The sequence below is a fragment of the Lissotriton helveticus genome, chromosome 7, assembly GCF_964261635.1.
Source record: "Lissotriton helveticus chromosome 7, aLisHel1.1, whole genome shotgun sequence".
In the NCBI taxonomy this organism is placed as follows: domain Eukaryota; kingdom Metazoa; phylum Chordata; class Amphibia; order Caudata; family Salamandridae; genus Lissotriton; species Lissotriton helveticus.
In genome coordinates this window covers 1,360,388,258-1,360,409,502 of record NC_136068.1, presented here as the reverse complement: position 1 = coordinate 1,360,409,502, position 21,245 = coordinate 1,360,388,258, and the positions used below count along the sequence as shown (strand labels likewise).

The window sequence follows — 21,245 nt, the reverse complement described above, 5'->3', positions numbered from 1 at the left end:
CGCCCCATTCTTTCTCTGACACCTCTCTTGCACCCCCACTGCCATCACATCTATTCTGCCGGTACACGCCCCTCTTCTCGCCTCCTCTCCTCCCTCCTCGTGCCCCCACTCCCGTGTCCAGCGGACCCTTCCCTTCCCTGCCCCCCACCCCCGCTTCTTCTGCACTCCCCTGTTTCCGCCTCTCCCTTGTGGCTTCCCTCCACCTGGGGTCTGCGGTTTCTGCCCAACAGATTCCTTCATGCATCCTGTGCCCTCTGTCCTTTTCTCCCTCCCCTGGATGTTACACCCCCCGGTCTCCCCCACCGCTCCATGCCCCCCCTCTCCTCCACACCCCCACGGGGACCGCCTCAGCCCACCCTCGGTGAGTTCAGTTCCCCGATGAGCGCTATTTCAATGCTGCTCCCTCCCCCCCTCTTTTCTCTTTGACTCCCACGCGCTCTCTTTTCTCCCATTCTATCTTCCTCACTTCCGGCTTCCTGTTTCTTGACGCATCCTCCTCTGTCCCGCCCCCACAGTCTGTGCTCCCTCAGCCCCAGGCCTTCCTCGCTCTTTTCCTCACGTTCCTCTCATCCTCTTAGCCCTCTTGCTCATCCCTCCACCCATTTCAAGAAGAGCTAGCAAGTGCCCCCCCTTCACTCCCACCCCTCCACCATGTGTGACGCCTCCATCCACTCCGGCTTCCCGTTTACAGCATTTGTGGGGCCATAATGTGGTGGGAAAAGCGAAACTACAAGTCCCAGAATGCAATGCACTGCCACCTGAAAAGATAGGACTGGCTGAAAGTGTCACACATGGCATGGGCGATCTTTACGCTCTTGACCGCTCAGCCCTCCACAGGGCTTGGTCGCCCCACTCACTGCTGCCGCTCCTGCCTGCCTTTGCCGCCTCCTGCCTGCAGATTCCTTCGCTCGCTGCCCGCTGCTCCTGGGAATTTCCCGCTGCTCCTGGGAATTTCCCGCTGCTCCTGGGAATTTCCCGCTGCCCGCTGCTTCTTGGAATTTCCTGCCGCTGCCTCCCTGCGGCCCGCCCCCCTGTGATTCCATTCGCCGCCCCGCTCCTGCCACCCAGCTGCTCCTCCCTCCCGGCTCCTTACTTATGACGCCCCCAGAGCGACCGCGCCGCGGACGCGCGCAGCGGGAGCGCCGATTGAGCGCCGAAGGTGCGCCAAAGGTAAGCCCGTCTGCGCCCGTCCGCGCCTGGCCCGCGCCCAGCGCCAGGACCCCTGGCCCTCCCCGCCGAGGCAAGATGACCCGACTGACCTACGACGCCGCCACTCTCAACGCACCCTAGTCCAGCGCCTCAGCAACATCGGTATCCAAGAGAAGGCACTGGAGTGGATCATCTCGTTCCTCGCCGGTAGAACACAAAGAGTCCGCCTCCCCCCGTTTCGCTCCGAGGCCACGGAAGTCATCTGCGGCGTCCCGCAAGGATCTTCACTCAGCCCCACCCTCTTCAACATCTACATGAAACCTCTCTCAGCCATCGCACGCCAGCACAACCTCAACATCATCTCTTACGCCGACGACACCCAGATGATCCTCTCCCTCACCAGAGACCCCGACACCGCCAGAACCTGCCTACACGAAGGGATGAAAGACGTCGCCGAGTGGATGAAGGACAGCCCCCTGAAACTGAACTCGGACAAGACGGAAGTCCTCATCCTGGGATCTTCGCCCTCCGCCTGGGACGACTCCTGGTGGCCCCCAGCCCTGGGCACCGCACCCAAGCCAACCGACCACGCACGCAACCTGGGCTTCATCCTGGACCCCTCCCTCTCGATGACCAGACAAGTCAACGCCGTCTCCTCATCGTGCTTCAACACCCTGCGTATGCTTCGCAAGATCTTCCGCTGGATCCCGACCGAGACCAGGAAGACTGTCAGCCAGGCACTCGTCACCAGCCGACTGGACTACGGAAACACCCTCTACGCCGGAACCACAGCCAAGCTACAGAAAAGACTCCAGCGCATCCAGAACGCCTCCGCCCGACTCATCCTGGATGTCCCCCGACGCAGCCACATCTCCAGCCACCTGAGGAACCTGCACTGGCTCCCCGTCGACAAGAGGATCACGTTCCGGCTCCTCACCCACGCACACAAGTCTCTCCACGACCTGGGCCCCAAGTACCTCAACGACCGCCTGACCTTCTACATGCCCACCCGCCAGCTACGGTCCACCAGCCTCGCCCTCGCAGCCGTACCACGCATCCGAAGAGCCACCGCCGGAGGAAGCTCCTTCTCTTACCTGGCTGCCAAGACTTGGAACTCCCCCCCCATCCACCTTCGGCTGACCCAGGACCATCTCGCCTTCAGGAAACAACTCAAGACCTGGCTGTTCGAGCAGTAGCATACCCCTCCCCCCAAGCGCCTTGAGACCCTCCCGGGTGAGTAGTGCGCTATACAAATGGCATGATTGATTGATTGATTGATTGCCACCCTTGCATTTACTTCTCTCCCTTGGCAGCCCTTGCTTTCATTCTACCCTTCTATAATTACATTATCTTCTCCCCTACATCTCACATCCTCTTTTCTGATGTTTTAGTTCTCTTCTCTTCCTGCACTCTCTCCTTTGTAGATGACCCACTCTCCACCTGTTCCCTCTCCAGGTATTCCATCCTTCTCTCCCCATGCCCATCCTCTCCTTATTCCATCCATAGGTCGTTTTACTCCCCCTTTCTCTGCCCCATCCTCCCCTTCTCTCTCTGGGGTACCTCCACTCACAGTTTCTCTCTCTTCACCTCCTTGTTTCCCTCTCTCCTCTCATATTTTACACTGTCCCTCGCATACGTTACCCCTCTCCTGTTCTCACCTTACTTTCCATTTCAACTCTTCCCCCTCTGCATCTGCACTCCTTCCTGCCTTCACAAACCTTTTATTGCTTCAATTTCCTTCCTTCCTTTCTCCCTACACTCCTTACCCCTATATGCTGTCTCCACTCTCCTGTTCTATTTTCTCTTCTCTTCTATTTGTTCCTTACTGCCCTCTTCTATTTCTTTGCGTCTCTCATGTCTCCTCCCCTTTAACATACTTTACTTCTCCCTTCCCTCCATGCTCCTCTTTTCTGTGCCTCTCCTGCTCCCTCCTCCTCCTGGGTCTCTGATACCTCTTGATTCTCTCCACCCTTTACCCCATTCTCACCACAGCACCACTCTACACCACCACAGCATCACTCAGTGCCACCCCAGCATCACTCAGTGCCACCCCAGCATCACTCAGTACCACCACAGCACCACTGAGCACCACCACATTATCACTCAGCACCACCACATTATCACTCAGCACCACCACATTATCACTCAGCACCACCACATTATCACTCAGCACCACCACAGCATCACTCAGCTCCACCACAGCATCACTCAGCACCACCACAGCACCACTCAGCACCACAACAGCATCACTCAGCACCACCACAGCACCACTCAGCAGCACCACAGCACCATTCTGGAACACTACAGCATCACTCTGGAACACCACAGCATACTATGCGCTACCACAGCATTATTATGCGCCACCACAGCATCACTCAGGGCCTCCACAGCATCACTCAGGGCCTCCACAGCATCACTCAGGGCCTCCACAACATCACTCAGGGCCACCACAGCATCACTCAGGGGTACCACAACATCACTATGCACTACCACAGCATCACTGAACGCCACAGCATCACTTGTCGCCACCACAACATCACTCTGCGCTATCACAGCATCAATCTGTGCAACCATTCAACAACAACTGGTTCAAATATGTTCTCTCAATGTTTCAAGCTGTATTACAAATGTCACAAAAAGATGTTAATATTTCACTTCTGTTCTTGGATTTTCGTCACAATAAAATACACTGAACATAATCTTCACAAAAGTTATTTACAAAAGTTTAAGCTATTGCCATTATAAATTACAATACCTTTTATTTAAGTATTAATTATTTAAAAAATTAAAAGCCACTGTTATTTGTAATATCAATACATCTAAGTCACGTAAATACAACACATATTGCATTACAAATGCTATAGGTGTCACATTTGCGAAAGGTATAACTTTTGGCATTGTAAATGACAAAGCTATTAATTTCGCTATTTTCAAAACTAACACATAAATAAAAAAAATTGTCATTTACAATACCAATAGCGCAAACTTTCCTAATGCGAGACCTATTGCATTGCAAATGCTCGTTGTTTGTTGCCACTAGGGTTCATAAGGGTTACCCTCTTAAAGAGTTGAGTCGAGAGAAAAAAGGCAACCCGTCTTCTGTAGACACACAGAGTCTAGGCACCACTTTGCACGCTGCTCTACTATGCTGCTTAATTAATGAGGGTGTGTCATTCCAAGCGGGGTAGAGCTACAGCTGTCACTAAACCTTTTCCAGTGTGCATGTTCATAGTATTTTGGGTTTCAGAATTTGAACACCTTTTCCTCACAGCCTCCACAGTTCCTTCCCGCTTCCTATCACTCAGGGAAACAAACCGAGTCCAATCACAGCGTTCTGTGTGCCGGATGTGAGGAGAGTTGGATGGACTTCTGAGGCTCAATCTGAGCTGGGTGAGAAGGGTACTTAACACACTGGTCCCCTATGAACTTCTGTGTTTGGCCATTCTCAAAAAAGCAGCTAAAAAGTCCCCAGAGCACAAAGGAGAATGGATATATTTTTTAAAGAGCTGCAAGCTGATATAAGGGAGAGAAGTAGAAAGAAAGACAACGAGACCGGGGATGCTCTGTGTTTTCAGTAATTCTCAGCCCTACGTTTTTTGTCTCCTGTCCAGTTGTTTCTAAATATTTGAGCATCACTGCCCCCCAGTGCGGTTTTCCTGTCCCAGTCCACATGCTTTCCTGTCTCCAGAGTTCCCGCCTTCTTATTCTAGTGTCTGATTTTCTCTTTTCCATCATCCAAAGTCTCCCTGAGTCCGAATCCGAATCTCACTGTCCAAGCATCAGAGCCTCACTATCTAATCTTTAGTATGATGTCTTCGGTCTCCTTTATCATCATCTCACAGCCCTGTGTTCGTCTAACTCTGTCCCAGTGTAGCTTTCCCTGTCCCAGTGTCCATATTTCCCTGTGCCAGTGTCTGTTATTCTCTATCTGTGACTGTACTTTTCGGGTCTCCATATCTGTTACCTTGTCGCCACGTCTGCGTTTCCTCCCACTGTCTGCATGTGGATCTGGGTATCCATGTCTCACTGTCCCAGTACTCGAGTCTCCCTATTGTATTGCCCATGCCCCTCTTCCACAGGTTCCAAGTTTGCCTGTCCCAGTATCTACTCTCCCTGCTCCAGCGTCTGAGTCTCCCTTCCCCAGTATCTCCCTCTCCCTTCCCCAGTATCTCACTCTCCCTCCCCCAGTATCTCACTCTCCCTGCCCCATTATCGCACACTCCCTGTCCCTGCATCTGAGTATCCCTGCATCTCAGTCTCCCTGCTCTAGCATCTGAGTCTTCCTGTCCCCGTATCTACTCTCCCTGCCCTAGCATCTACTCTCCCTGCCCTAGCATCTACTCTCCCTGCCCTAGCATCTCATTCTCCCTGCCCCAGCATCTAAGTCTCCCTGCCCCTGCATCTACGTCTCCCTGCCCCAGCATCTAAGTCTCTCTGTCCCTGCATCACAGTCCCCCTGCCCCAGCATCTAAGTCTCCCTGCCCCAACATCTAAGTCTCCCTGCCCCAACATCTAAGTCTCCCTGCCCCAACATCTAAGTCTCCCTGCCCCAACATCTAAGTCTCCCTGCCCCAACATCTAAGTCTCCCTGCCCCAGCATCTGGATCTCCCTGCCCCAGCATCTGAGTCTTCCTGTCCCAGTATCTACACTCCCTGCCCCAGCATCTAAATCTCCCTGCTGCAGCATCTGAGTCTCCCTGTCCCTGCATCTAAGTCTCCCTGCCCCTGCTTCTCAGTCTCCCTGTCCCTGCATCACAGTCTCCCTGCCCCAACATCTAAGTCTCCCTGCCCCAACATCCAAGTCTCCCTGCCCCAACATCCAAGTCTCCCTGCCCCAGCATCTGGGTCTCCCTGCCCCTGCATCTGGGTCTCCCTGCCCCAGCATCTAGGTCTTCCTGTCCCAGTATCTACACTCCCTGCCCCGGCATCTAAATCTCCCTGCTGCAGCATCTGAGTCTCCCTGTCCCTGCATCTAAGTCTCCTTGCATCTCAGTCTCCCTGCCCCTGCATCTACGTCTCCCTGCCCCTGCATCTACGTCTCCCTGTCCCTGCATCTCAGTCTCCCTGTCCCAGCATCTACATCTCCCTGCCCCAGCATCTAAATCTCCCTGCCCCAGCATCTAAATCTCCCTGACCCTGCATCTACGTCTCCCTGCCCCAGCATCTAAATCTCCCTGACCCTGCATCTACGTCTCCCTGCCTCTACGTCTCCCTGCCCCTGCATCTACGTCTCCCTGTCCCTGCATCTCAGTCTCTGTGCCCCAGCATCTATGTCTCCCTGCCCCTGCATCTCACTCTCCCTGCCGCAGCATCTAAGTCTCCCTGCCTGCCCCAGCATCTGAGTCTCTCTGCTCCAGGATCTTAATCTCGCTGTCCCTGCATCTAAATCTCCCTGCTCTAGCATCTGAGTCTTCCTGTCGCAGTATCTACACTCACTGCTGAAGCATCTAGGTCTCCCTGCCTCAGCATCTAAGTCTCCCTCCCTCAGCATCTAAGTCTCCCTCCTCCAGCATATGGGTCTCCCTGTCCCTGCATTTCAGTCACCGTGACCCAGCCTCTAAGTCTCCCTGCTCCTGCATCTACGTCTCCCTGCCCCTGCATCTCAGTCTCCCTGCCACAGCCTCTAAATCTCCCTGCATCTCAATCTCCCTGCCCCAGCATCTCAGTCTCCCTGCCCCAGCATCTGTCTCCCTGCCCCTGCATCTCACTCTCCCTGCCCCAGCAACCAAGTCTCCCTGCCCCTGCATTTGTCTCCCTGCCCCAGCATCTCAGTCTCCCTGCCCCAGCATCTCAGTCTCCCTGCCCCAGCATCTCAGTCTCGCAGCCCAGCATCTCAATCTCCCTGCTCCAGGATCTTAATCTCCCTGTCCCTGCATCTAAATCTCCCTGTTCCAGGATCTGAGTCTTCCTGCCCCAGAATCTAAGTCTCCCTGCTCCAGCATCTACAATCCCTGCCCAGTATCTACACTCCCTGCCCCAGTATCTACACTCCCTGCCCCAGCATCTAAGTCTCCCTGCTCCAGCATCTGAGTCTTCCTGCCCCAGAATCTAAGTCTCCCTGCTCCAGCATCTACAATCCCTGCCCCAGTATCTACACTCCCTGCCCCAGTATCTACACTCCCTGTCCCTGCATCTAAGTCTCCCTGCCTCTGCATCTCAGTCTCCCTGTCCCTGCATTTCAGTCTCCCTGTTCCTGCATCTAAGTCTCCCTGCCTCAGCATCTACGTCTCCCTGCTCCAGCAGATGAGTCTCCCTGTCCCTGCATCTAAGTCTCCCTGCACCTGCATCTTAGTCTCCCTGTCCCTGCATCTCAGTCTCCTTGTCACTGCATTTCAGTCTCCCCGACCCAGCATCTACGTCTTCCTGCCCCTGCCTCTAAGTCTCCCTGCATTTCAGTCTCCCTGTCCCTGCATCTAAGTCAACCTGCCTCAGCATCTAAGTCTCCCTGCTCCAGCATATGGGTCTCCCACCCCCAGCATCTAAGTCTCCCTGCCCCTGCATCTTAGTCTCCCTGCCCCTGCATCTTAGTCTCCCTGCCCTAGCATCTGAGTCTCCCTGCTCTAGCATCTGAGTCTTCCTGTCCCAGTATCTACGTCTCCCTGCCCCTGCATCTCACTTTCCCTGTACCAGTATCTAAGTCTCCCTGCCCCTGCATCTGTTTCGCTGCCCCAGCATCTCAGTCTCCCTGCCCCTGCAACTCAGTCTCCCTGCCCCTGCAACTCAGTCTCCCTATCCCAGCATCTCCGTCTCCCTGCTCCAGGATCTTAATCTCTCTGCTTCCAAATCTCCCTGCCCCAGCATCTAAATCTCCCTGCCCCAGCATCTAAATCTCCCTGCCCCAGCATCTAAATCTCCCTGCCCCAGCATCTATGTCTCCCTGCCCCTGCATCTCAGTCTCCCTACCCCTGCATCTCAGTCTCCCTGCCCCTGCATCTCAGTCTCCCTGCCCCAGCATCTCAGTCTCCCAGCCCCTGCATTTGTATCCCTGCCCCACCATCTCAGTCTCCCTGCCCAGCATCTCAATCTCCCTGCTCCAGGATCTTAATCTCCCTGTCCCCGCATCTAAATCTCCCTGCTCCAGGATCTGAGTCTTCCTGCCCCAGAATCTAAGTCTCCCTTCTCCAGCATCTGAGTCTTCCTGCCCCAGAATCTAAGTCTCCCTGCTCCAGCATCTACAATCCCTGCCCCAGTATCTACACTCCCTGCCTCAGCACCCAAGTCTCCCTGCTCCAGCATATGTAAATGTAAATGTGCATGTATTTATATAGCGCACATCACTGATTTCACACAGTATCTAAGCGCTTGCTTAGGGAACCCGTCCTGGTATTCCCCTGTGAGATACCCCGGCAGGGTATCCACAAGGTGAAAGCCAGGCATCCCGCCGCGAGGGGCCGTAGTGGAGATTAAGCAAGCTATTGCCCAGAGTCGCAGAGTGTGACCCCGTGAGTCGAGTAGGCACCGGAGCGAGAATTGTCGAGTCCGTGGAATTTTTTTGCCCGAGACCCGCCGAGGCGGGGAATCGAACCCTGGTCCACGGCCGATCAGCTTCCGGGTCTGCCTCCTCTAACCACTGTGCCACGCTTCTCCACTATGGGTCTCCCTGCCCCTGCATCTCAGTCTCACTGCCCCTGCATCTCAGTCTCCCTGCCCCTGCATCTAGGTCTCCCTGCCCCTGCATCTACGTCTCCCTGCCCCTGCATCTACGTCTCCCTGCCCCTGCATCTACGTCTCCCTGCCCCTGCATCTACGCCTCCCTGTCCCTGCATCTCAGTCTCCCTGCCCCAGCATCTATGTCTCCCTGCCCCTGCATCTCACTCTCCCTGCCCCTGCATCTCACTCTCCCTGCCCCTGCATCTCACTCTCCCTGCCCCAGCATCTAAGTCTCCCTGCATTTGTCTCCCTGCCTCAGCATATGGGTCTCCCTGCCCCTGCATCTGTCTCCCTGCCCCTGCATCTGTCTCCCTGCCCCTGCATCTGTCTCCCTGCCCCTGCATCTGTCTCCCTGCCCCTGCATCTGTCTCCCTGCCCCTGCATCAGTCTCCCTGCCCCTGCATCTACGTCTCCCTGCCCCTGCATCTACGTCTCCCTGCCCCTGCATCTACGTCTCCCTGCCCCTGCATCTACGCCTCCCTGCCCCAGCATCTACGTCTCCCTGCCCCAGCATCTACGTCTCCCTGCCCCTGCATCTCACTCTCCCTGCCCCTGCATCTCACTCTCCCTGCCCCTGCATCTCAGTCTCCCTGCCCCTGCATCTCAGTCTCCCTGCCCCTGCATCTCAGTCTCCCTGCCCCTGCATCTCAGTCTCCCTGCCCCTGCATCTCACTCTCCCTGCCCCTGCATCTCAGTCTCCCTGCCCCTGCATCTCAGTCTCCCTGCCCCTGCATCTCAGTCTCCCTGTCCATGCATTTCAGTCTCCTTCCCCCAGCATCTACGTCTCCCTGCCCCTGCATCTCAGTCTCCCTGTCCATGCATTTCAATCTCCTTCCCCCAGCATCTACGTCTCCCTGACTTGCATCTAAGTCTCCCTGCCCTGCATCTTAGTTTCCCTGCCCTAGCATCTGAGTCTCCCTGCTCTAGCATCTGACTCTTCCTGTCCCAGTATCTACGTCTCCCTGCCCCTGCATCTCACTCTCCCTGTCCCTGCATCTAAGTCTCCCTGCCCCTGCATCAATTTCCCTGCCCCAGCATCTGTCTCCCTGCCCCTGCATCTCCGTCTCCCTGCTCCAGGATCTTAATCTCTCTGCATCCAAATCTCCCTGTCCCAGAATCTAAGTCTCCCTGCTCCAGCATCTGACTCTCCCTGTCCCTGCATCTCAGTCTCCCTGTCCCTGCATCTCAGTCTCCCTGTCCCTGCATCTCAGTCTCCCTGTCCCTGCATCTCAGTCTCCCTGTCCCAGCATCTCAGTCTCCCTGCTCCAGGATCTTAATCTCCCTGTCCCTGCATCTAAATCTCCCTGCTCCAGCATCTGAGTCTTCCTGCTCCAGAATCTAAGTCTCCCTGCTCCAGCATCTGAGTCTTCCTGCCCCAGAATCTAAGTCTCCCTGCTCCAGCATCTACAATCCCTGTCCCAGTAGCTTCACTCCCTGCCCCAGTATCTTCACTCCCTGCCCCAGCATCTAAGTCTCCCTGCTCCAGCATCTGAGTCTTCCTGTCCCAGTATCTACGTCTCCCTGCCCCTGCATCTCACTTTCCCTGCCGCAGCATCTGAGTCTCCCTGCCCCAGCATCTAAGTCTCCCTGCCCCTGCATAGGTCTCCCTGCCCCTGCATATGTCTCCCTGCCCCTGCATATGTCCCCCTGCCCCTGCATCTGTCTCCCAGCCCCAGGATCTCAGTCTCCCTGCCCCAGGATCTCAATCTCCCTGCTCCAGCATCTAGGTCTCCCTGCCCCAGCATCTCCGTCTCCCTGTCCCTGCATCTCAGTCTCCCTGCTCCAGGATCTTAATCTCCCTGTCCCTGCATCTAAATCGCCCTGTCCCAGAATCTAAGTCTCCCTGCTCCAGCATCTAAGTCTCCCTGCTCCAGCATCTGGGTCTCTCTGTCCCTGCATTTAAGTTTCTCTGTCCCTGCATCTTAGTCTCCCTGCCCCTGCATATGTCCCCCTGCCCCTGCATCTGTCTCCCTGCCCCAGGATCTCAGTCTCCCTGCCCCAGGATCTCAATCTCCCTGTCCCTGCATCTCAGTCTCCCTGCTCCAGGATCTTAATCTCCCTGTCCCTGCATCTAAATCGCCCTGTCCCAGAATCTGTCTCCCTGCTCCAGCATCTAAGTCTCCCTGCTCCAGCATCTGGGTCTCTCTGTCCCTGCATTTAAGTTTCTCTGTCCCTGCATCTTAGTCTCCCTGCCCCTGCATCTAACTATCTCTGCCACTGCATCTCAGTCTCCCTGCCCCTCATTCTCAATGCCCCTGTATCTCAAGCTCTGCCTTACTTACTTAATGTCTCCCTGCCCCTGCATCTAAGTCTCCCTGCCCCTGCATCTAAGATCACCTGCATCTCAGTCTCCCTGTCCCTGCCTCTCAATCTCCCTGTCCCTGCCTCTCAATCTCCCTGTCCCTGCCTCTCAATCTCCCTGTCCCTGCCTCTCAATCTCCCTGTCCCTGCATCTGTCTTCCTGTCCCTGCATCTCAGTCTCCCTGCCCCTGCATCTCAGTCTCCCTGCCCCTGTATCTCAGTCTCCCTGCCCCTGTATCTCAGTCTCCCTGCCCCTGTATCTCAGTCTCCCTGCCCCTGCTTCTTAGTCTCCCTGTCCCTACATCTCAGTCTCCCTGCCCCTGCATCTCAGTCTCCCTGTCCCTGCATCTCAGTCTCCCTGTCCCTGCATCTGTCTTCCTGTCCCTGCATCTGTCTTCCTGTCCCTGCATCTCAGTCTCCCTGCCCCTGCATCTCAGTCTCCCTGCCCCTGCATCTCAGTCTCCCTGCCCCTGTATCTCAGTCTCCCTGCCCCTGTATCTCAGTCTCCCTGCCCCTGTATCTCAGTCTCCCTGCCCCTGCTTCTTAGTCTCCCTGTCCCTACATCTCAGTCTCCCTGTCCCTGCATCTCAGTCTCCCTGTCCCTGCAACTAAATCTCCCTGTCCCAGAATGTAAGTCTCCCTGCTTCAGCATCTGGGTCTCTCTGTCCCTGCATCGAAGTCTCCCTGTCCCTGCATTTTAGTCTCCCTGCCCGTGCATCTCAGTCTCCCTGCCCCTGTATCTCAGTCTCCCTGCCCCTGTATCTCAGTCTCCCTGCGCCTGCATCTCAGTCTCCCTGCCCCTGCATCTCAGTCTCCCTGCTTCTAAGTCTCCCTGCACCTGCCTCTCAGTCTCCCTGTCCCTGCATCTCAGTCTCCCTGCCCCTAAGTCTCCCTGTCCCTGCCTCTCAGTCTCCCTGTCCCTGCATCTAAGTCTCCCTGCCCTAGCATTCACGTTGGCCTTTCCCAGTGTCCAAATATCCATGTCTCATCATCCGAATCTCCCTGCCCTGATATCTGTGTCTTACACTCTAACACTGTTTCCCATGTCTGCCGTCCCATTGTGTATGTCTCCCATCCTATTGTGTATGGCTCCCTGCCCCAAAGCCCATGTCTGCTTGTGCAAGCTGGCAGGAGGTCCTATACCAGCAACAAAGGCAACGCCTACTCCCGCTACTACTTACACAGGCAGCAAGCAGTAAGCATCGTGGATTGCGAAAGGTATCCCTCTCATCTACACTCAGAGCTCCAAAGAATCTCCCGGCCACGAGCATGCCGTTTAAGAAAGATCCAGTCACAGAGCTGATTATAAACATGATTACGTTTCTAATGTCAGATGACTGCGATGCTGGTGTTCTTTTCCCCCGGAGTTTGATATAGTACGAACTTGACCCAAAGGTATCGGGTATCAGAGCGCTTTACATGACCACCAGTTGCATTACATAAGGACACGTTAATTTTTGTTGGGCACGGGGAGATTAAGAGATTTGCCCAGAATCCCAGGATGTTGAGCGTCGTTGCCGAGACTCAAACCCCTTTCCCCAGTTTCGAGGTCGGCGCCCCTAGCCGTCAGCCATATCCTCTCCTTTTTATTTTATGGAATTATAAAGCCATCATACCAAACGAATCATTCTTTTGTCAAAATTCTGAGCCTCACTAGTTCTACAACTCGGAATTCATTGGGAGGCATACATTCCAAATTTCATATTTTAGTTGCGCGCTATTTTGGTCTTGAAAGTGAATAAATTATTTCTGAGCATAAATGTAAAAGACACTGGCATTAATTTTAGAAATTATAAATCCACTCTGCCAATGTTAATATGTTTTCTATTGAGAAATAAACCTACTAAATTGGCTATAATGCAGCAGAAGATTCAAAGGAAAAAATGCATTCCTGCTCTGCCTTACTTGTGGCACACACATGAAAGGCATTTGTGGTTGCTGCCCAGTGTGTATGAATTTATTCTGTTGATTCCATTGACCCGACAGCAGTTCACCAAGGGTTGACGTCCTTTGTTAGAAATAAGTGTTAAACCAACAGGTACTTTAATATAACCCTGAATGGGCAAGTGTATTCAACTGAATTCCACCATTAGCAATAAGAGCTATAATAAGAGTGAAACACGTGTCGAGAGTTATCAAATTGATAAAGAATAATGAAGTAAAAAATGAAATTATAATAAACGCATTGACTGTAATGCAGCTCTAAATACAATCCCTTATGAAAGCGCCCTGAAGCTCTGCCTCATTGAAGGAAGATACCTGAAAGACATTTGTGATTGCTGGTTTGTTTGATATGTGGATGAGCCTTCGGTTTTACAAAAACACGTTTCTGTTAGTATTCTATACAAGCACACGTTAGATGTAAGACATGCAGAATCTTGTATTAGTAAGTGCTGAATGTGTTAGGAAATTAGTGGGTGATAATTTTGGGTTATTTTGAACCATGCAACAGATTTCAAAAAGATTGGTCCACATACTTATGCAGGGGGCAATGGGCGATCGGCTTTGCTGGTAGCCCTTGGCACATCGATTGCAAGTGATGCCAGTCACGCCATCTTTACAGGGGCATTGGCCCGTGGTCTGATTACAGGTTTTGCCAGCCGCGCCCACGGGGTGACAATCACATGCTGCGGGGGGAACAGACAACAGAAGGGTAAGAGAAAAACAGTAAACAAGAATAAAAAAGTACATCAACAACCATCTTTAAGGAGACTTTGGGAGAGGAAACATCATAGGACAGAAATCACAAGATCAACACAGGTAAAAGCAGGACAGATCTCAGAGAGAGGGAGGGCAAGGCAGTACTAGGATCATCGGATGTATATAGTGGTGGCAATAAAGGATTTTGCATAATATTAGCCTCCGTGTCTTCAAAAAAATCCAGTTTTTCTGCCCACCAGCCAGTGGAAAATCGACATTGACACTGATGCCTATGCATCAATTTAGTGCATGCCCCAATGACTGATTATGTTACTTTAGAAATAACTACCGCAACTCCATGCAACACAGACATTGCAGGCCTAATAGAAGTACTGAGTAGAAGCATTCTCATCTGCTAGGGAGCAACATGAGTAGGCTGGCTTAGAGTACGACTCATATTCTGCATAGGGCACCAAATGTAGATCTGGCATTTAATGTACAGGTCGCTGATTCTCGCTATAGGCCAGCTGCAATGGCTACTTAGTCTCAGCTGAAAGTGACATCAATTGTACAGCTGCCATTTGGGGGGGGGGGTGATGGAGAGGCCTATGGCATAAGGCCCAGGACATGTACACAGTATTCTTTTCCTTTGCTATCTTCAATAAGCAGCAGCATGTGAAAATGTTGTGCAGTACCATCGAATGCCGGTTGCCTCTATTACATCACAGAACTAGTTCCAAGGTGACTTGAGTTATCGTTAGTACATATTGTCGAGGATAATTTACTACTTGGAAAGCATGGGCACCTCTCAGGATCCATTGTGTCATGTCCCCGAAAGTGTTGTGTCAGTTTCCAAGTCTCCCAACATTTCTGGGGCCGTATTACAGATGGTGCCCCTGTGGTGTAACGGGCATTAGCTCTCGCTTTACGCGCCCGCTGGGCACTTCGGTATTATAGAAGGGGACGCAGATGCTTGTGCGTCCCCTTCTATAATACCAATAGCGCTGGCGCACTTAAAGCACCACCGCTATCAACAGTGGGTGTTCCCTCATTTGCATATGGGCGTGCCCTATGCAAATGAGAGAATTCCTTTGACTCTGCACCCACGCCATATTACAGACGCAGGCACAAAGCCCACAGGAGGCGCACTGACTGTGCGTCATTTAAAAGGTGGCGCACTGTCAGTGCGCCTCCTGACAGCAGCTCTCTGCAGGGGAGAAAGGGGGTCCCATGGACCCGCCCAGACATCCCCTTGCAGGCTGGTGCAGTTAGTGACTGCACCCGCCTGCAAAGGGATCTCTAAACCCCTTTGAAAGTGCAGGCGGCTGCCACCTGCAGTGTGAAACCACGGAGCAGCTGCTTCGTGTTTTCACATGAATGCGCAGTGCATACACCATAATGGGGTGCAATATCTTGCCCTCCCTCTTAAATACGATCACTTGTGTGCTCTGTGTGGATTCCTCCTATCACAACTGGCAGCTCATTCACTGCTTCCCCTGCCCTGTTTGTTTATTTTGTCTTTTTTTCATTCTTCCCAACCTGAGACTCCTCCGTTACTCCCCTAGCCACTTCCCGTTGCCCCCACCCCCTTTTTCCATTATCATTTCCCATCCAGTCTACCCAAACCTCTCATCAATGTCCTTAAAAAAATATATTTTTTTCAATTTACAATTTTTTAAGGTGATGGCAGCTGCCACTTACAGACGGTCAGCTCTGTTTTCGAAATTCACAATTGTGCATGTTTAAGTATTTCTTTTTATATACTGCTCAGAGTGGAATTCACCACCTTGGAACAGCAAATAAAACATTAAAAAATGGTGTTTGCATCATGCTGTGTACACATGCATGCATGGTGATATATCCACATACATACTCATCACACTAGGCCTGTATAGCATCATGTCTCACATGCCTACCTGTTTTCCTTTTTTTTATTTTATTGATGCTGCACAACATCGGCAAAAACTTTGGCAAAGCTGATAAGTTGAAATAGTGAGACCTACTGGCTTTGACAAGGTTTGTTTTTTTCTGATGAAAACATCCTTACCCCACAACCCATGAAATGTGTGGGTGTTTCCTACCCATTCTGTCCCTAGACACATTTCTTATCCAAATTCTTTTAGCAACCACTTTACAAGTACTTACAAGGAGTGGCTCTGCAAAATGTTTTTGAATAACCCCAAACTTAAAAGCCTGCAGGGTTTACGTTACTGACATCGATCCTAGCACGGCATCTCAGTGGGCCTCCAAAGGCATCAGATTAGTCAGCGACCTTTACGATACTAATCATGAACCTCTTTCCCTTTTAGGTCGAGGACTCCGTCGCACTGCGTAAGCAGTGTGGGCGGAGCCCGAAGATTTTATGTTTTTTATCGGGGGCTTGGAACCCGCCCCTCTTCTCCATTGGCTGGCCTAGTAAATGCTGGCCAGCCATTGGAGGAGAGGGGCGTCACTCGGTTCAAGCCCCGTCTTTTTCGGATGCGGGGGCGTGTTTTTTGCGTTCTTTCTACCTGTGACGTCATACATCACTCAGCAAAAAACACGCCCCCGATTCCGAAAATTTCGGAGCTTTGCGGCAGCCATTCTTTTGTTTTTTGTTGTTGTTGTCAGGAACAGCCCCGCTGCCACTCCAGGTAAGTTTTGATTTTTTTCTTGTTTTAATAGATTTCGCTACATATAGCCGTGTTTCTATATAAGAAATAAACATTTTCGAAGTCCCTCTCCGAGCTCGTTTTGCTTTCGCTCTTGTTCCACTTGCTGTCCTGAATTTGCACCCATGCCAGTTGGTCACCCTATCAACAGCCCAGCGGCCCCACCAATCCCTGCCCGGGATCACACAGCAGGGAAGGGATAGTAAACCTGAGCGGTCCCAAGACGTGGGACGGAGCAGACCGTCGGAGCTGTAGGTGTGTGAACTGATGTTGGGGGGCTGGGGGTTCCTGAGAGAGGGGCTCCCAGTCTCCTACATACAAGGGCCCTCGGTGCCCCACGCAGCTGCACTTTTGTATTCACTGTACTCCCGGGAGCACTCAGGGACCCCTCGGGTATGTAAGTACAGACGCCTCATCTGCTGCCTGGGCTTATCATCCGAAGCTCTGCTGAGTTTGTCTCTCTTGAGACTAAGGTTTAAAACAAGCATTAAAGGTGGTGAAGGCACCGGGGCACTTCAGACGTGTCTGTGCGGGGGGCGGGGGAGGGGATAGGAGGATGGGGGGGTCAGGGAGGCAGGAGGCGATGCGACCGAGGCGCCTGCCATGTGGTAAAAGGCTCAGCGTCGATCTGTGATGAAGTGGGCGTGCAGGGGCTTAAAGATCTTACAACAGCTTTAGGAAGCATTACAGACAACAAAGGCCTGGAATAAGGAAAGAATGGAGGGCGGGCTAGAACAAAGGCGGGCCTCGAACAGAGGAGTCTAGAATAGGAGAGGGCCTAGCTGTGTGTGTGTGTGTGGGGGGGGGCTCTGTGTGTGGGGGGCTCTGTGTGTGGGGGCTCTGTGTGTGTGTGTGGGGGGCTGTGTGTGTGGGGAGGGCTGTGTGTGTGGCTCTGTGTGTGTGAGGGGCTCTGTGTGTGTGTGTGGGGCTCTGTGTGTGTGTGTGTGTGGGGCTCTGTGTGTGCGTGTGTGTGGGGCTTTATGTGTGTGTGGGGGGCTCTGTGTGTGTGGCTCTGTGTGTGTGGCTCTGTGTGTATGTGTGGCTCTCTGTGTGTGTGTGGCTCTGTGTGTGTGTGTGTGGCTCGGTGTGTGTGTGGCTCTGTGTGGATAGCTTTTTTTGTAGGTGGCTCTATGTGTGGATAGCTTTTTTTGTAGGTGGCTCTATGTGTGGAGTTTTTTTTTGTAGGTGGCTCTGTCTGTGAGAAGGTGGCTCTGTGTAGGGGGCTCTATGTGAATGACTGTGTGGGTGGCTCTGTGTGGGTGGCTCTGTATGTGTGTGGGTCGCTTTGTGTGTGTGGCTCTGTGTGGGTGTAAATGCAATAGGTCATGCATTTGCGAGCGATTAAGCTATTGGCATTGTAAATGACAATGCCATTTATTTAACGATTAAGCTATTGGCAATGTAAATGACAATGCCATTTATTTATGATTTAAAAAAAATGTCATGAGCAATGCCAATAGCTCTACCTTTAATAATGCCGAGACCATTTCATTGTAAATGCTTGTTTTATCCCTAGCTAGGAAACATATTCTTAGTAACATGGACTTCTATTCTTTTTTCAAACTCAAAGTCAAACTTTCTAAACTCGTCCTTTTTATGGACTCTGTAGTAGCATTCAAGAACTACACATTTTTCTCTGTCCCCCATTCCCCCTGCAGCTCACAATTACTGGTGTCAAATGATCAAAACATTTTGATGAGGACATCTATCGATACATTTCCCCTGATACCTGGCAGTTGATTGGGATATCATCCTTGGGTAATAAGATTGCTCAGTTGCTAATTCAATCAAAATTCTTCACAATAAATTTCCTACATTGGACTCCTGCTCATTTACACAAATTAAAGTTACGAGATAATGATATGTACTGGAATTGAAACTTAGAGCTGAGCACTCATCAACCCATGTTCTTTAAGTGCACATTGTTAGACTCTTATTGGGTTTCTTTACAGAAGCATTTATCAATAATCTTTAATATACCCATTAATCTCTTGTTTACTATGATTATGCTGGGTCCCTGGGCTGCACCATCACCCTTGCCTCTTGATACTATAGATCTGTTGCTGATGGATTTGCGCTTAACTATTGCAGATAAAGTCATACTCACAGAATGGAAATCTTTGCAACATCTATCATACCATACTGGGGATCATATCTTCGAGGAGCTCATACACTCATAGTGGGCAAGCAGTCCACACCTCCAATCGCTAGTACTGTGTGGCATTCCTTGGATAGTTATATGGAACTGTGCCCCCAAGGTCTAGTAGCTCAAAACCCTTTTGGGTTTCTTCCTTCAAAACCATTACTTTGCAAGGAAGCAAATGTCCATCATGCCAATACCCCCCTCCCTCTCCATCCTTCCCTCTCCATCCTTCCCTTCCCATCCTTCCCTTCCCCACTCGTTTTAGTGTCCCTTACCGGCATACCCTAATTATTAGGCGATGCATATTTTGCCACACATAGTAGTATTGTAATGCAAAGCCTTACTTCAGGCTACATTCGTCACAATGCCTTTTAGGTCTTTTATGCGGCAGCAATCATCTGAATTGCTTGAAAAGTAAATTACATTCTGTCGTATTGTACCCCGTCGCACTCATATGACAGTTCTGTCCCACCTCTTTCACACCGTTGCGAGTACTCTCTTTGCTATTTCTTCAGCCAAGATTACTGTTATATGATTTTCATTATGCTGTCATGTTCATTATGTTTCAATTCTTGCATGTATGTTTCACTGCTTGCATGTATGTATTGCAGTACATCTCGATTGTATACCTTTTCTTCTAAATACAATAAACTATTTGAACACAAAAAAAGCCTGCAGGGTTTCATTACACTTTCCAGCCGAACACTGCAGTACTCATTACAGCCATGGAAAATCAAATACATGCCACTGTTGTGTGCTGTGTAATTCCAAAATTTAAAATTAAATTTTGAATTGCAAATTCATTTTTGTGCGCCTAAGTTACACTTGAATGCAGTGGCGTACCTATCAATAGTGCAGAAGGTGCAATGGCACCAGGGCCCAGTGGTCTCAGGGTCCCAATGCACCCAGTTGTATTGTTTACTCCTAAGCCATGGGAAGGCGCACATTTCTTTCTCGCTTGCCTTAGGGACAATGAAACCCTTGCTAGTCCACTGCTTTGGTGCCGAAAAACGTTCATGAATCTGTATCAAGAGACGACTCCTTTTGTGGTACATGGTAAAAAAAATTATATGACTGGTCATTCAGTGAAATTATCAGTAAATGCAGTTTAACATGCGACGGCGAGCCCTCAAAAACACAACTTCATGGGTGTCATTTAGGGGTCGCCAGGGGTCACAGCTGCGACCCCTGGCTTGCGCCTTGCTACCCTGGCACTGCTCTTGCGACCTCTGGCCTCATTGTAGAAAAATCAAGATCTGGAACACAGGGACAGCTCTTCCTAATGCATGCTGGTTGGAACTCCACTTGCCTGGTTTCTGTAAAAAAAAATATAATACAAATAGTGAATACTATTCGCTATTAGTGTAATAAAAAATAGAGTAATTTAGCTGGAATGTGGCCCTCTCTGGAAGCTATATGTTGTATTCATCCCTGTAGAAGAGAGTGTGTTTATGTGCACGTGAGTATGTGAATGTGTTAGCATGTGTAGGCATGGCATGTGTAAGTGAGTAAAGGTCAAATGGCGTGCGATGTCACTTCCGCTACCCCTGGCATTTTGGTGAATTGTCATCCATGCACAACTGTTGGCCAGCCCAGCAGCGGGTGTTGCTCGGATCTTGCATTGAGCACCGCCCCCTACGCCCAACCCAAAAAGGTCTTTCTAAGAACCTTATGTGTGAGCTCTTGTCCTGGATCTTGAGCGATGTAACCTGGAAAAGGGGAGTGGGAAATGAGGACTCACTGAGACTGGTTTTCGCATCCTTGAGAGCTTTTCTTAAATCTCTTACAGCTGAAGAGCTCCTGCTTGGCATTTGAGTAAGGCTGCAGGAGCAGTGTCGGCTAATCCCTGGCACAGAGCTGTGTGCAGCCAGAAAGGCAAAGGATTCCACCCTAGCTTGGTTGACTCCGCTTTTCATCCTAGCCGGGTTAATGTAATGAATACATTGGATCGAGACAACATGCTACCTCCTATTTAAGCATGTGGAGTCAATTGACTTTGTGAGCCATATAAATGGTCAGCATCAATAATACTCATTTACATTTCTTGGCAGCCAGTTTAGTTTCTGAGCAAAAGACAGAGCCAGAAGGAGATTCAATGTACACATTGTTCACATACTACACATCTTTCAGGTTTTTTTTTTTTACCCAATTCAGAGGGGTACATGTTGCTGGAAGTGCTGGCTTGTGAAAATGTGGTTGATTTTCAAACCATTGTCTTGACTTCGTTGCAGATTCTTAAAACACACAAAAACACCAAAAGTCCTCTAGGTGAGTGTGCCATTATTTGAAAAAGAGTACCTCTTCCTTAATGGGCTGAATCACAATAATTAACACTGTTCATCAGCGCCTAGAGGCCAGACAAACTGGTACCGTGTGCTGTAGAAGGTAAATCAATTAATACTAATACATTTCTGCATGGTGATGTCTGCTTGTCAGCTTCAATGATTTCATCCAACAGCTGAGAATGATGGTGTAACCATGGCCATGTTAAATGTGGCATTCTGTAAGTGAGAGATCGGGTGCAGATATTAAGCAGTCACAGAGAGTACTTGTCATATTCTGTCTGCAAGGAAAGGCCGGCTCATACCAAACAACCTCATTGACGCTGCAAGTAAAACGTGGAAAAAACATCCTCTTGTAAAACACAGCCAACACAAATATTTTCCAGACCTTCATTTGGGGATTTTGCACCATAGGCAACGCAAACACGG

At 51.0% G+C, this 21,245-nt stretch overlaps 1 protein-coding gene and 1 long non-coding RNA gene across 6 annotated transcripts in view; one reads left to right on the top strand and one right to left on the bottom strand.

Moving 5' to 3' along the window:
- The window catches only part of NTN1 (netrin 1), a 513,761-nt gene that overhangs the window by 184,275 nt on the left and 308,241 nt on the right, over positions 1–21,245 (bottom strand). For both annotated transcript variants that reach the window (XM_078654679.1, XM_078654680.1), the window contains one exon: positions 13,578–13,727. In XM_078654679.1, coding sequence (XP_078510805.1) covers positions 13,578–13,727 — 150 coding nt within the window. The remainder of the gene's footprint in view (positions 1–13,577; positions 13,728–21,245) is intronic.
- The window catches only part of LOC144770283 (uncharacterized), a 335,474-nt gene that overhangs the window by 162,662 nt on the left and 151,567 nt on the right, over positions 1–21,245 (top strand). The window lies entirely within an intron of this gene.